General features: G+C 39.6%; 1 protein-coding gene across 2 annotated transcripts in view; it reads left to right on the top strand.

Annotated features, from left to right (window-relative positions):
- The first annotated feature begins 5,552 nt into the window (after positions 1-5,552).
- The window catches only part of FAM120A (family with sequence similarity 120A), a 50,869-nt gene continuing 41,218 nt past the window's right edge, over positions 5,553-15,203 (top strand). For both annotated transcript variants that reach the window (XM_009282568.1, XM_009282567.1), the window contains exons 1-2: positions 5,553-5,795; positions 10,986-11,068. In XM_009282568.1, the coding sequence (XP_009280843.1) occupies positions 5,729-5,795; positions 10,986-11,068 (150 nt within the window). In that variant the 5' untranslated portion in view covers positions 5,553-5,728. The remainder of the gene's footprint in view (positions 5,796-10,985; positions 11,069-15,203) is intronic.

The raw sequence follows: 15,203 nt of genomic DNA, 5'->3' as shown, positions 1-15,203 counted from the left end.
TGCTGGGGGGGGTGGTGAGGCTGGGACTTTGGTACGGCAGGTGAGAGCGGCTGGCCGAAAGCATCGTAATCTAATTAATTATTAAGACAAAGGGGGGGGGGAGAAAAAAAATTCAGTTTAGTTCTCACGCACGGTGGCTCTGCAACAAGTTCCCCACTGAGGTGAGGTGTTCAAACTTGCGCTGAAGGTGAAATCGCTTGCTCCAAAACACAGAGGTTCGAGTTTCGTGTTTATGGAGGTGAGGGGTTTGCTTCAGCATCGCCCAAATGTATTAATGGGCTTTTGATCAGGTGTAGAATAATTCATTCCTTACTCCGTAACAGCAAACGCTTCTGGTTTGTGGGGTCAGGAGCACCGATCTGACAGTTCTTCGTTTGAACTTACTTTAAAGGGGAGCCTCTGTTTTCTGATAACGTAAGCAGCACTTCAGGCAGGAGCTGGGGTCCGTGGTGATCTCACGCTGACACCGAGACCGCGATTTCAAAGGTTGCAGAGTATAAACGTGTCACATCTCTCTGTACGGCATTCGTGATCTACGATCGTTTCTGTTAAGCCGAGCAATTGTGTATATTGAAAGACAAGATGCTAGGAAAACAAGCCCTGGGATGAAGCTGCAGTTTTAAGAGTTGCTTGCTGGCTTTCCCGCTAGGGAAGGAAGAGCAGCGGGAGTGAAGTGCATACTTGTAGGCTTTATTATCGTAAATTACTTTTGGGTGTAGAAAAATATTATGCAACCTTTAGAGTTGCATCCTTGATCACTAGCAGCAGCTTAACATTATCTGGCTTTCAGTGCTGCCCTTTCGGCAGGTTAGAAAAATTCTGGCCGGGTTGCAGCCCTGGGGGAAAGATGACTCTCTCGAAGGAGCTCACCTAAAAGGTGACTTTGGGTGAAGTTTGTCCTAGTTCTGCCAACGGGGAAAGAGTTGCTGTTGCTCCCTCTTAGTGCCCTGCTTGCTCGGCCAGACCCGTCCTTGGAGGAGCGCGTTCCCTTCAGCTCCCTGCTCGCCGGGCTGGTGTGAAGCCACCCTGCCCTGGGCAGGCGGCGGGTGTCCAGCCCGGTTGGCGGTGGTAGTCCCACCCTGCGGTGGCCCCAGCCACCGTGCCGGATGAAGCGCGTGTGGAAGCGGAGGCGAAGCTCGTTCTTGCAGGGCACGTCGAGCTCTGCTGAATGCGATGTCTTGGGCTTGGCGCTTGGTTAAAGTGAAGAGGTTATGGCCGTGTCTGCTGTAGTAATGTGTTTTCCTGGTCAGCGTAGAAGCAAAATCGTGTACGTGTTTTGGATATGAATGATGGTGGGAATTTGAATGATAGCAAAAACATCCTCTCGTTTGAACTTTTTTTTTTTTCCCCCTGTAGCTAGGAAATACTTTTATTCTTCAAGCAAAAAGTTTTAGGGCATGCAGTGAGGCGCTTGGTTAAAGTGAAGAGGTTATGGCCGTGTCTGCTGTAGTAATGTGTTTTCCTGGTCAGCGTAGAAGCAAAATCGTGTACGTGTTTTGGATATGAATGATGGTGGGAATTTGAATGATAGCAAAAACATCCTCTCGTTTTGAACTTTTTTTTTTTCCCCCTGTAGCTAGGAAATACTTTTATTCTTCAAGCAAAAAGTTTTAGGGACCATGCAGTGAAGGTATTTACCTTGATCTGGTTGCGGGTGCATTATAAATCTTCCTTAATTTGTTTATTGAGACTTAGAGATCATTAGTAAAAACAATGAATGGAGTAAATTAAGAAAATTTTTTTCTTTTAATGTGTTAAGCCTGATACTTTGTTTAATGCAATATTGAAATGCATAGTACACAACAGGAAGCCACCTGTTTTGATATCGATAGGAATTTGGTATTTGTAATAGTCTTCTGGCATGTTGAACTCACTGTTAGTAGTTTAAATTCATTCTGTCTCAGACGTGGTTCGTGTCTGTTGAAGTACATTACATCCGAATAAAGTTGCCACATTTGACAACGGTGTCACCTGTAGCACTTTGTTTACTTTCAAGCTTAGCTGCAGCATTAGCTCCTTTACGGTTTCTCAGTAATAGGCTTTATTCTTAATCTCTGGAAACAGTTTTAGGAGTGAGAGGACACGTCATACTGAGTCCCTTTTCTATCATTTAAAAAAAAAAGCCAAACCAAACACACACAAAAAACCCACAGTTTTGATGGGGAAGATTTGAGGGGCGGATATTTGTCTGCTTTAGGTTAGCACTGGGAGTTAGCAAGTGCTCGTTACCAAATACTGGGGGGTGTGTGGTGGGGGGGAAGTTTGTCGCTGTTAGGAACGTTGGTATCACTGAGCCACCACTGTGTGCGTCCGAACTGCGCTGGTTCTCTGAACTGGTCAGCTGTCTTGGGGATGGGAAGGATATCAGCAGTTCCCATTTGATGCTTCATTTGTACAGCTGTTGAGAAACTGGGTAGGTCTGTTTTTAACTGATTCATTTTCAGGTTAGGAAGTATATTTCATGGTTATAGTGGTAACATGCGTAATACACGTTAAAGATGCTGCTGAACTTAAATCACATTCCCTTTCTGCTTTTCTTCTTCTCTTACACAATTTATTATCTTTCTAAATCTGCTTTATTACATATATCTTTCTTTCTCTAATCCTTACTCCAGTTTTATTCACATTCTGCCTCATCCACACTTTCTAGCAACCCTCCTGGTGGGCAAAGAGCAAATGCATCTTGAAGGTGGGATTTTTGTTTGCATGTATGGGTGATTTTTTTTTTATTTACATACAGTTGCCAAATTCTACTGTTTTCTCACCTTGTTTTGAGAAGTTGGCTTCGAGAATAGTGATTAACTTTAAATATGAAACTGATTTTCATGTTTTCAGGAAACATTTGAGTCTTGAGTAGAAGGCTTCTGTGCAGAGCTAGGAACTGGCTATGAATTTAATCTATTTTGGTAATTAGAGGGGAGAAAAAGAGTAATGTCTTCCATCCAGAACAATTATAAATCACTTGCAGATGGTTTCAGCAGGATGTAAAAATAACAGGTTCCTCCAAGTTATAACACAGATCCTACGGGTTCTTAGCTTAATTGTGACCTGGTATTTTTCTGTTTGGGGGAGGGGGGAATAATTCTTAAAAGAAACTTTTATGCAAAGCAGGTTTGCTAAAATTCAAATGTTTAAGCAGCGGAGACCTTAACACTTTAACACTTTGGTGAGACTTTGTTTTGTTCTCAGTATCTAAACGTGCATGTGCTTGTTTACTCAGACAGGATTCTCTCTTTCTGATCCAGCATCATTGATGTTTATACAAGGTTTAGGCTTGAAAATGATTCCAAACTCCTGGCTGTGATCTCCCCCACGTCCCCCCTCCCTGGGTTGATTTTGAAGTGTGCGTGTTGCCTGGATATAGGTGCATCTTCGGACTCTCTCCTTTTGTGAGAGCTGTAAGCTATTTCTCTGACTCTCATCTTGTTGGAGTTTTATGTTGTGGGTTAACTGTACCTTGGTAAATACAGCTCTTTTCCCTGTGACAGTTCAATTATTTGAACATGGATTCTAGTATTACCTAAACATACTGCAGTTTCGTGCTCGTAGCTTGCTGTGTCAGATAGCTCTATAAAATGCAGAGGGAGGGAACTGGAGGCTGTGGAGGTAGAAGAAATAGTTTGTAGGAGATCAGAGCGGACCACTCACCAAGTTTCCCCTTGTATTATCTGCGCACCCATGTCACACCTAGTGCTGCAAAGAGAGTTCTTACTTTGTTTTTTATAGATGATATGTGGTTGTCATGCATGCAAAGATGTTAATTTTAGATATATGTACATAATTACAATCTATCTACCCTTAATAAAAAAACATCTGGGGGATTTTCCTAGTCTAAAACATGTAAAGACTGGGGGGGGAGGGGAGGATGGCAAAGCCTAAATTGCCCCTCTTGAGTTAGTAACTGTACAAATCTGATATCTTTAAATTTTTCCAAAGATGTTTACAGTCTCTTCCAATTCTGTGTACAGCAGACACACATTATGCTAGGTGACAGTAAAATTATTAGAAAAATAAATACAGTTGTTTTTCTCACAAACAAAAGTAAATTTCAAAAACACTCTGATACAGTCCATCAAGCACATTTCTGAAGAAGTAACATTTTCTTAAGACTATAAGGTGGTAGCATTAGGAGTAGAGAGAGCTTGGTGAGCTGGTTATTGATCGTAGGAATATCTCGGAGAGTGAGGTGCTGGCTGTTCAGCTGCTCAGGATTTTGCTTGAAAGGGAACATCTCGTGAAGCTACGTGGGAAAAGCAAAATTTTACATACCTCACCAGAAGACCGTAATTCAGTGTCAGGTTCAGAAAGTGTAAGGCGTGAGTAGAAAAGGAAGGGTCACTGTAAACTTGCTGTTGGACAAAAACTCTTTGCTGAGAGGGAGATGACTGCGGGACCGTTGGAGCAGGCTGTAGAGGTGTAGGACCCTCGCTCATGTTCTGCAGGGCTTCGGCTGCAGAGGAAATAAATAGCATCACTGGCACTAACACTGTAGTTATTCATGCGTACTGTGGAGACTGAAGCTAATAGTTTTGTACTAGTCTATTTTGGGATAGCTTGCTATCTACGTTGTTATTAAAATTGAATGCTTGGTGAGGGTAGGTTATACCAACACCCAACTTCTGTGGGGTTTTCTGGATCACTGAATGTTTAGTATGTATGTAGATGGTAAAAGTGTTAGGCATCAAAAGCACTCGGCTTGCTTTATTTTTGCGTGCTTGTATGCAAACTGTAGTTGTAACAGTTCCTGACAGCGTGTAGAGATGCAGGGCTGTAGGTACTAACCTGTCATCGTGGGGTTTTTTGTTTTAGTATAATCTTCTTGATAAGAAAGGGTTGCTTTTATATTTCCAACGTTAGAAATTGGCCCATGTCTCCCCTGCACAACATGTCTGTTCTAGTCATCTGATTGCCATAGCCTAAAATATGCGCTTTGCTAGGCAACGTGAGTTGAGGTGAAGTTTGGGCTATAAACTTGAAGCAGTTTGCACCATCAGAGACAGCTGTGCCTAAATGAATAGGCTGAAAGTGGAAAGAGGAAAAAATTTGGCTTAAAATGGCAAGGTGGATATTTGAAAGGTCAAGAAATTTACCTCTGTTCATCTAGGGTCGTGTTTGTTTCTTTTCAAACAGGGCTGCAAAACTTTAAAAGGGATCATGTGATTGCTTTTTAAGGGGGCATCTTGGCTTGCTGAACTGCTTAAGTATCCACAGCCTTAAGGTTTTTCCCATGAGTTAATACAGACATTGGTGTAGTAATATGTTTAGAGTTTGAGTGTTTCTGTTAATAAACAGTTACTTCAGATGAGTTCAGTAATACATAATGCCACTTCAGTGTGTAGGCTTCCAGAACTTCGTATTGTGTTTCCGAGTGCTCCTTACATCCTGTCCGTATGTGCTGTGTCATTGGATTTTTTTAATTACTTTAAATATACTGCAAGTGTTTCAAATGCACATATATAGTTCCAGAAAGACCAATATATCGTAATATGTGTGCTAAGTCAGTACTGCAATTTAACACTGTAGCTAATTACTCTGTCTTCCACTATAGGTTGCACAGAGCATTGAGGATCATCATCAAGAAGTAATTGCTTTCTGCAGAGAAAAAGGTTTCCATGGTTTGGTTGCATATGACTCCGATTATGCATTGTGCAACATCCCTTACTATTTCAGTGCCCATGCCCTAAAACTGAGCCGTAATGGGAAAAGTCTCACAACAAGCCAATACCTAATGCATGAAGTTGCCAAGCAACTGGACCTGAATCCAAATCGCTTTCCTATTTTTGCTGCTCTTTTAGGTAAGTGAAGTAATAAAAGAACTCGATGCTGCTAGTCAGACTTACGATTTCAGTTTCTATTAACTGTTTTAAAATATGCGTGTATAATTTGACAAAGCACCTCGGGAAAGACATCCCTTTGTTGCAGACATTCCTACTATACTTGAGGTGGGCCGGATGCATTTTTATGAAGCCAGACATGCTGAATTTGTAGAGACCTGTGAGCGATGCAAATTGTGGCAGTCTAGAAACAAGAGTAGAAAGTAAGAATTCGGCAAAGCTCTGCCTAGCCAAAATGTTCTCAGTGGGTGGGGAGGAATCGGGATTGTTGTGGTTCTACTAGTTTTGGTCTTACATAGTATATGAGGTCTACTTTTAATAATACGCTTTCCAGACTGGGAAAGCATACTTCTGTCCTGTTTTGTATTCTACCTAAAAATAACGTATATGGAGTGAAGATGTTTTAATTGCAGGGGCTTTTTTTCCCTCAGAAATGAGTATTGGATAAATATGACAGGACATCAGCTGCACCAGAAATACATGATACTATATAATTGAGTGAAACTCCACATTTCTGAAAGCACTGGCGACCAGCATCTTACCGTTACATTAGTTTTGTTTGGATAGTTTCTTAGCACTCTTGCTTGTAGTGCTAAACGGTGTAGTATCTTTAAGGGGCATAGGTAGGAAGCACTTCAGTTTCACATCTCTGCTTAAATGGGACAATTATAACACACTCTATTTCCACAGCAGTGGTAGAGAATAGTCGTCACACTCTCTCAGATGGAAGAGTGAATTAATTGCAAATAAAGTTGACTCCAATGAGTAAGACCTATTTAGAACAGCATTCTAACTTCTTTTTGGGTAAATAAGCACAGAGGAGCCATGTTCTTGATCTCGTACTGAGCAAACAAATTAAGAAAACTGGATTTTCTTTTTGTTTTCTCACTGACTTTGTGTTTTAGTATGGGTACATGATAGAAGAATACAGTTTCTCATTTGAAAGCTGTGAATGGGAGAAGCTATGTATTACTGCTTTAGCATACTAATGTTTTAGTAGTCTCTAATATTAAACTGTTTCTAGTCCAGGCAGGTACCTTCCATGTTAAGAAGGAAAGAACCAATGCATCTTACAGTAGAAAGCCACAAGGATTTGACTAGTTGAAGTTGCTTTTTGTTAGTGTATGGTTTTTCATATCCTGAATGGTTACCTGCCTGCATGGCTGTATGGAGGAATGGCAGACGGTTGGCTAAGCTGCAATTTAGAACAAAAACTGTATAAATTGCATGACAGACTACTATTGCTAGGCTTTGTTTTGGAGTCTATAAATAAGTTGTTGCATGCCAATTCAGTGAGTAAGAATTACTGCTTGAAAAGCAGTTTCACAGTTGCAGATATGCTTTATGGAATTAACGTGAAGTACATGTGAATGACATCGTTTTAACTTGTCACAGAATTACAGCTGCATGGCCAGTTGAGGCGTTGCTTGGTTATATTAAATGGTAGGTGAAAAATATTCTGGTAAATTTTCTGAAGGTTTTGCAATTTTATGCAAGAAACTCTTGAATATTTTTCTCTCGATATCTTACACGACAAAATATTTTTCAGCTTGCTCTTAGGAGGAAAAACTTGTGGTCATTTCACATGATTACTGGAGAGATATTTTGTAGCTTCCCCCCCCAATTGGTACCAAGGTAAAAAAACCTAGTTCAGTTACAAGTTTAGTTTTGTGTATTCTTTTGCATTTCTTCTGTGTGTGTATTTAGTAAGAGTAAGCAGAATAGAGTAAAGTTTATGGAAGTCAGGGTTAGAACAAAAGATACTTCAGAGGTCTTCCTGAGATGAGGGTGGGTTTGTTTTTTTTTTTTTAATTAGTGAATATTACAAAACCTAGGTATTTGGTGATATAAATAATGATTCTATAAGCTTACAACAAACAGATACTGTTTGACTAAAAGTACTGGCAACACTTTTTAACTTTTGCAGCCTTAGGAATATAGTAACTTCAGGTTTTTTAATAAAATACTGAATGCGTATAGGCACATAATTGTGTGTAGTGTGGCATATGTTTAAAGCAGGGTAGCTCATTCAGATCTAAATTTTTATATTTTTATTTAATATCTGAGGGCTGGTCTGGCTTCACAGGTTATTCTGCCCTTGCTCCTGTGGCCTCTTTGGGTCTCTTGAACCTGATAAGTAGGATGAAGAAAATCACGATGGGAAAGAATAAGTGAGTGCTTGATTACATGGGAAGGCATATGAATCTGTTACATTGCTCTTCTGTTCTGGGTACATCAGCGTAACTCCCCATGCTAGTACTTTGTTTAGGAATAAATTAATGTGTGCTGAAATAATTGCAGTTAAGCTGCTGGTTTAATGTTTACAATTACAGAAGACCAAAACTATCACAATAGCTGTATCAGCATTCAGCTTTAGGTCTGCAAATCTGATTCCCTGTATACGGAAAACTCAAACTTCCTTGTTTTCAGATACTTTCTTGTCATTAACTTCAAGGGTCAATTTGGGGATGCTGAAAAGAAGAAAATCTTGAATGATTCAGCCAAACGTTCAGCAGTTGGCGGAGCCTGAGGAACACCACCTAACTGGTCAATTAAAAAAACATTCTTAATGGCAAATTATTTAGGATTGAGTTATGTTCAGGGATAAAGTCTCTATTGAAGTATTCCAGCAAAATATTTTTCTGACTGTACCAACTAGGCAAATTTTTAAAGATTACTTTCTGAGAAAGTTATGTATACGCTGTGGCTGGTTGGTTTGTTTTATAGCTTTTTCCTTCTTACACCTTTTCCTGCAGAAGGGTTTTGTAGTTCTAGCTTTTTGATATAAGGAGTATCCTTGTCATGGATAGTTAAAATGTGGCCAAGATACTGTGTCCTCCGAGAGTGTGCTGTTAAAAAGTTCTGTCCTAATTGCTGTTGATGTAAACAGGGAGTTGATTTGGGTTCTTTGTAAATTTTGACTCAAATACTTCAGAATGACTTTAAAAAAAAAAAAAAAAAATCCCAAGCTCCAGCAGTAGAAAAACAAACACAGTGTGAGGTATAGGGCTGTAATTCGGTAAACTCTTTAGAAAGGGCAGTGGCTTCAATTAGTATCTAATTGCTTGAAAAAAACCTAAGGCGTACACTATAGTAAGCCATTAAAATGGGAAAAATCAATATATGTTGAGGTTGTTCAGCCAGGTCAAGAAATAGAGGTTGCTTATGTAACGTTGATCTCTTTCCCACTGTGACAGTACTTTGTAACATGTGTTTAGTTATGTAGTCTCCTGTTCCTCAGTAAAATTTTAGAACTACGTAAGGTAAGTACAGGCATCACTTCTTATTTGAACCACAGAAGACATTGCTGCACTTCAACATCCTAAATTCTACAATTCAGTATGCGGTGAGAATTGATCAAATGGTCAGACTGTCTTATGTGTGTGTTCAAGGGGATGACATTAACTGAAATGACAGATGGAGACCAAACAAGATTGAGGTTTTGGTGGAAGGGAGAGAAGCTCTGACTATTTTAAAAGGTAATCTTAGCATCTGCAGGAGTTATTGTTAGTTATCACAAAACTGTCTAGTGGCCTGGCTGTAATTGTTTTTTTTTTTTTTTAAGACCTGCGTTATAAAGGCTGTCTAATCCTCCCTTGATTAGATTAGTCAGAATGTGGCTGTTACATACAAACTTTTTGAATCTTTCTGATGTGAGTTTAAAGTTTAGCTCCTAATGAATAAAGATTATAATGTCTCCTTGCTGGAGATCTCAGCGGTAGGTGAAGTATTGATTGGACACGGAGACTTCCCTCTCTAAGAGGGCATCTGCTAGTCGCCAGGCAATGGACATCTTTCTTGGTTTTCACATGTTAAAGAGCATTAAAAGCAAACTAAATTATTTTACAAGCAAAATATTAAGAAAGTAAACAATTGTCATATTCAAAGAATGTTGTCATATTCTTTATGAGTAGGTGGGAGTTCAAGATGTCCAAAAAAAAAAAAAATATAAGCTTTAAATATATTAACAGCAATGAGAACTATGCATTCACTGCTAAGCTGCTGCTCTATAGAACCAGATATTGAAAATATCCTTCAGTTTTCTACCAGAAGTGTAGTAATACATTCTGTTTAGCTCTTCGTAAAGTTTGGATCCACAGACACTGAACTCTGTCAGTGGTTGATTAATTAGTCTTTGATTAATTCAAATGTTTGAAATATTTCCTAGTAAGAATTTTCTAGGTTGTTTTGAGTGTGATGTGCTTTGGGAAAAAAAAAAACCACAACCCAAATAATTTAAGTGATCTTCCATTTGGTATGAACAGCTTGGTAAATATAGGAACTATCTCTATATCCACAGACACTGAACTCTGTCAGTGGTTGATTAATTAGTCTTTGATTAATTCAAATGTTTGAAATATTTCCTAGTAAGAATTTTCTAGGTTGTTTTGAGTGTGATGTGCTTTGGGAAAAAAAAAAACCACAACCCAAATAATTTAAGTGATCTTCCATTTGGTATGAACAGCTTGGTAAATATAGGAACTATCTCTATTTGTTGAAACAACCAATAATTGGTTGTTACCAATTATAACCATAATTTCCCAATTACTTTGATGCTGCCAGCCCAGGCTCCTGTCTGACCTGGTCAGGTCAGCAAAAGAAACTTCAGGAACCTGCGAAGTGTCATCGGAGCTGCCCGCGTTCCTGAGGGTTAGATAAATCTGCCTGGTGGCTTGCTGCTTGACCCATGCTGCATGATGGAGCAGAGCGCAGATTCCAGAGGCAGCTCCGATGTGGATCAATAACGGCATGTGCTGGGATGCAGGAAGGGCTTACCAGCTTGTGTCGGAGAGCAACAGGGTGTGTTCTTACACTGTTGCACCTGCATTACTAAATCCTGTTGAGGATCCCCTAATAGGACATGCCAGGTTGAGGTTGACACCATGTGTTGTGACTGGCTCTGTTTCTTTGTAAGTGAGCTGGGTTTCATGGAAGAGTGCTCCTCGGAACAGAGGGAAGTGTATCTTGCTGCAGTGGCAGCATGCAAATTAGGTTTTTCTGGAGTAACAAAAAGATATCTGCAAGTTTAATCTCTCTTTGTTAATCCTACTGATCGGGAATTGAGGGCTGATCGCAAATTTGTTTTACTGCATGTAGAAGCAGCATGTAACATTTTATGGTATACATAAATAGTTCTGCATTATGTTCTAGGTAATCATATTCTACCTGATGAAGATTTGGCTTCCTTTCATTGGAGTTTACTTGGTCCAGAACATCCACTAGCTTCACTTAAGGTACAAATTTAATATAACTACGAGCAATTAAGCTAAAATCAATTGTAACAGTTAATCAGAGCAGTGTAATAGGTTAATTCACAGCAGCTATGCAAGGTTCTTGTTCTCGGTCACCCTCTGGTGTCCCAGTCCCTCTCTGTTCACTGCAGAGGATACCTGGGGCGATTTGCCTTATAAGGCTAAACTTAGCCTTTGTGATCCCCCTCAGTGCCCTTCAGCTACATGAGCCATATATCTTCAGTGTGGTTTGGCTTTGAGAATGTAGCTTCTTACTCTCTTCTTTTTTTAAGAAGAGAATTTTTTGTTTAGTCATGTTCCTCAACTGTCAAAAATAATTAGCTGGATATCTTCCTACCATATTGTTTTATTTTCTGCTGATCTGAGTTTGTGTGTAATAGTCAGTTTTCTGTACTTCTTGAAGTGTAAATATGCTAGAGAATAGGTTGCACAAGAAAGCTAATGTGGCCTTCAGTAGATTTTTTTTTTTTTTTTTTTTTGAGACAGGTAACTTGTGTCTGGTGCTCTTAGTTTACAGTATGTCTGTTCTGCTGCTTCATCACACTTGCTTTGTGCATCTGCCAAGTAGACAGCTATAAAAGGGAAACTGGACACATCAGAGAATGGGATAATAGTGACCTTTCTTTCTCTCTGCCACAATAGACATATCTTTTTCCCTTTCTCCTAAGGTGTACCATGCAGCAAATCAATTTTCTTTTTGTAAATTCTGTAAGACTGTTTTGTTATATCTACAACAAAAATAGATGGTTTTTTTTTCCCCTTCTGTTCCAAAAGTTTATTAAGCATTGAAAAATTGTAACTTATTTTGCTGAAGGTAGAATTTAAAAACAGATTCAAGATTTTCAGCAGAGTTTTTAAGGCTTGCACGTGCATTGCTTAGTGAACAGCTGTGACAATTTGATGTTATGCTCATCCCCTATTTCGCTGCCGCTCCTGTGTTTAGAAAGGTAAGTGTCAGCACATTGTAGTGGCAAAACAAAATATGCATGCGTGTTTGCTACTTCCTTGTAAAACTTGAGCTGGACATATGAAAGACTGCAAGAGTGTGCCTGTATTTTCATTTTTGACTAAAAAGGTTAAAATGTAGGACTTCTCTCTTAGTGATTGATAAACTTTCTGATGTTCGGAATACTTTTCTGTGGTTTAGGCTGAGTAAACTTCTTTTACAGCCAGTTCAGAATATGATTTCAGGCACCTAGACCTTCTGAAAAGCCTTCTAAATATATACTGAATTACTTGACTAGAATGAAAATTAGATATTTATCATCTTTGCTTCTAGATTTACATTTTCAGTGGAAACACCAATTGGGCTTTGTAGCTGGCATCCTAAGGAAATGAAACTTGTTTCCTTAGAGCATCACTGGGCTATCTTAGGCAGTCCTCCCTGTATTTATTTAATCTGTTGGCCAATGTTAATCAGATTTGAAAGCGGTTCCCATTTGGCTGTTACAGGCTCGGTGAAAACTGATACATTGTTATCAGTGAAAAAGACCCAAACTAGTGCCCTTACTGAGGGAAAAGGCTAGCACAACATGATTTGTTTAATTTCACAGCAGCTTGCTGGCCAGTTGTTACGTACATAGTCCCAAACTAACCGCAGTGTTTCTGTCTCCTGGCTGATAATGATGCCAAAGGGAGAGAGAGAAGAAGGGCTAAAGCCCAAGGAGACAAGGCTGCAGGAAACCAGTCTTCGTTAGTTACCGGTCATGGAACAACTTACTGGTTTGGTTTTTTTTTTAGCTTCAGTTTCAACAGTGCACATGATTTGAAATTATAACTTGTTTCAGTAGCTCAGTAATTTGGTTTAATTTCATTGGACATACTAGTATGTCAATGATGTCATTACAGCGCTCTCTGTAGAGACCTCATCTGCTAATTCTAGACATGCAGAAAGCAATATTTCTTGTAAATTTTACAAATGCTTAAAAAACTGAAAGAGGCGTTTATATTAGCCACAAGCTTGACAGCAAGAAGTAGTTGCAGAACAGTTACAACAAGTGCAAGCTGTCATGAAAACTGGAAGGTGGGGGGTGAAGTTGTTGCCCAGGATGTCATCCCTGGGCTATACTTAAAAACTTGGCTTTGTTGCATCTGTTTAGAGTTACTGTTGAGTATTCCCCATACTCGGGAACCAAGGGCTCTGATTCCACACCTCATTCAACTCTGGATTTAGAAAACTTCTTCTCATTGCGTAAAGATTTTAATCTTTCTTTATCTAAGACAGTATGGTCTTGAGCATCAAAGCTAACAGGTTCAGTTCCCAATGGCCTGATCTGTTGCTTTTCAGTGAGACCTATGACAGTTAATAATGTACAATTTATTTTCTGCATTCTTTCTCAATCTTCTATTAGGATGTAGCAAAATGGTTACTCTTCCTACAAGAGAAGCTTTACTAGTTCACCAATTAAAAAGTGTAACTTAGAAAAGAAACTGCCAGTCTTCGCTGATAGAAAATTGGTGTATCTGCCCAGATGTCAACATAGTGAGGTGAAAAAAAGCAAAACTGAGGAACCTGTACCTCTGTTTTAAAGAGGGACATGCGGGTGGTGCGTTCATCTAGGAACAGCTGAGTAGAAATGGGAAAAAGGAAGGGAAATGGAAACCTGAACGAAGAATCTGTATTTCACATCTAGAAGGAAATGAACCTAACAGTCAGGACAACATCTTTACATGCTGGATAAAAAGCCATGCCTTTCAGAAGACACCAGCGATGACCATCAGCTCAGCAAAACTGTTAAAGTTCCATGGACAAATTTAAATGAAGAGATTTGAATTTCTATTGCTGCAAAAGGGGAAAAAGAATCAAAAACTGACACTGCAAGCTGTTCTGAGTCAGGATCTTGTCTGTCTAAATGCCCCTGTGTAAACAGATAATGCATCTAATAAATGTGTAGATCTGTGCTTGCGTCCTGTTACCTGACTGAGAACAGAGTTCACTGAAATGACCGCCTGAATCAGAAGTTGAAACAAGAAAGGAGTTAAATATAATTTGACCGCTAGACCTTGTTTGGAAACTAGCATTATACTACTTTTTATTTGTGTGCTTTGGGATTTATCTTTAAGACAAAGACAATTTGGTTCTTATTCTGGGAAAGCTTGTTACAGTATGGATCTTCAAGATCAATGTATATCATCAGAATGATATTAGGAGGGCAGTTTCTTATCTCTGGAATGAATTAGTACCTATTTGGGAGCACATACCACTGAAGAAGTGCTGACTCTTTATTCAGAAGGTAACCTTAGAAACAAGTCTTAATGCAATCTCCCTTTTTGAAAAAGAAGAGTATGCAGGGAAACTTTATGAGATTTTGCGATGGATCATCTTCCTGTTAGGATGGTTTTGGAAGGATGAATTCCTTGGCCTGTCTTTGGCAAACTTTTGATATGCCCACCATCCAATACTCCACATCTGTTTCTACCTGGCAAAATTAGTTAGCTAATCTCCTTGGTTGTTTCGTCTCAGTAGAGAAGCAAAGAGAGATGCTTCCAGAAAGCAATCCAAAATATGCAGGTTAGGCTCCTTCTCTGAATTGCTCTAGGAAATTCCTGTCTTTCTCTGTTTGTTGACTTCAGAGGGTGTCTGCCAGAGGGAGACTAATATGCTAAGTAGGTGCTTAGGTAATTTGCTGCTGCTCAGATAACAAAGGTGGTACTCTTAAGATATGCTTAAAGTAGGTGTCTGTTGGTTGTTTTGGGTTTTTTTTTTATGCTAAGGGTCATCATAGGATGATGCAGGTCAGAAGGGACCTCAGGAAGTCATTTAGTCCAACCTCCTGCTAAAGCATGGTCAGCTTGAGGTCAGAACAGGTTGCTCAGGGCTTTGCCTAGACTAGTCTTGAAAATCTCCACGGTTGGAGACTGCACAACCTGTCTGGGCAGCCTGCTCCATGGTTTGACAGTCCCAATGGTAAAAATGTTTTGCCTTGCATACAGTCTGAACCCATCTTGTTTCAGGCTATGTCTGTTCTCTCTCGTTCTTCCACGATGCACCACTGTGAAGAGCCCTGGCTCCATGTGCTTGATAACCTTTTTGTAGGTATTGGAAGGCTGCTGTTAGGTATCTCCAAAGCCTCGTCTTTACCAGGCTGAATAAGCCCCATTCCCTCAGCCTCTTCTC

The sequence above is a fragment of the Aptenodytes forsteri genome, unplaced genomic scaffold (genome assembly GCF_000699145.1).
Source record: "Aptenodytes forsteri isolate BGI_AS27 unplaced genomic scaffold, ASM69914v1 Scaffold438, whole genome shotgun sequence".
NCBI classification, from domain to species: domain Eukaryota; kingdom Metazoa; phylum Chordata; class Aves; order Sphenisciformes; family Spheniscidae; genus Aptenodytes; species Aptenodytes forsteri.
This window is presented reverse-complemented; position numbering and strand designations above follow the sequence as displayed.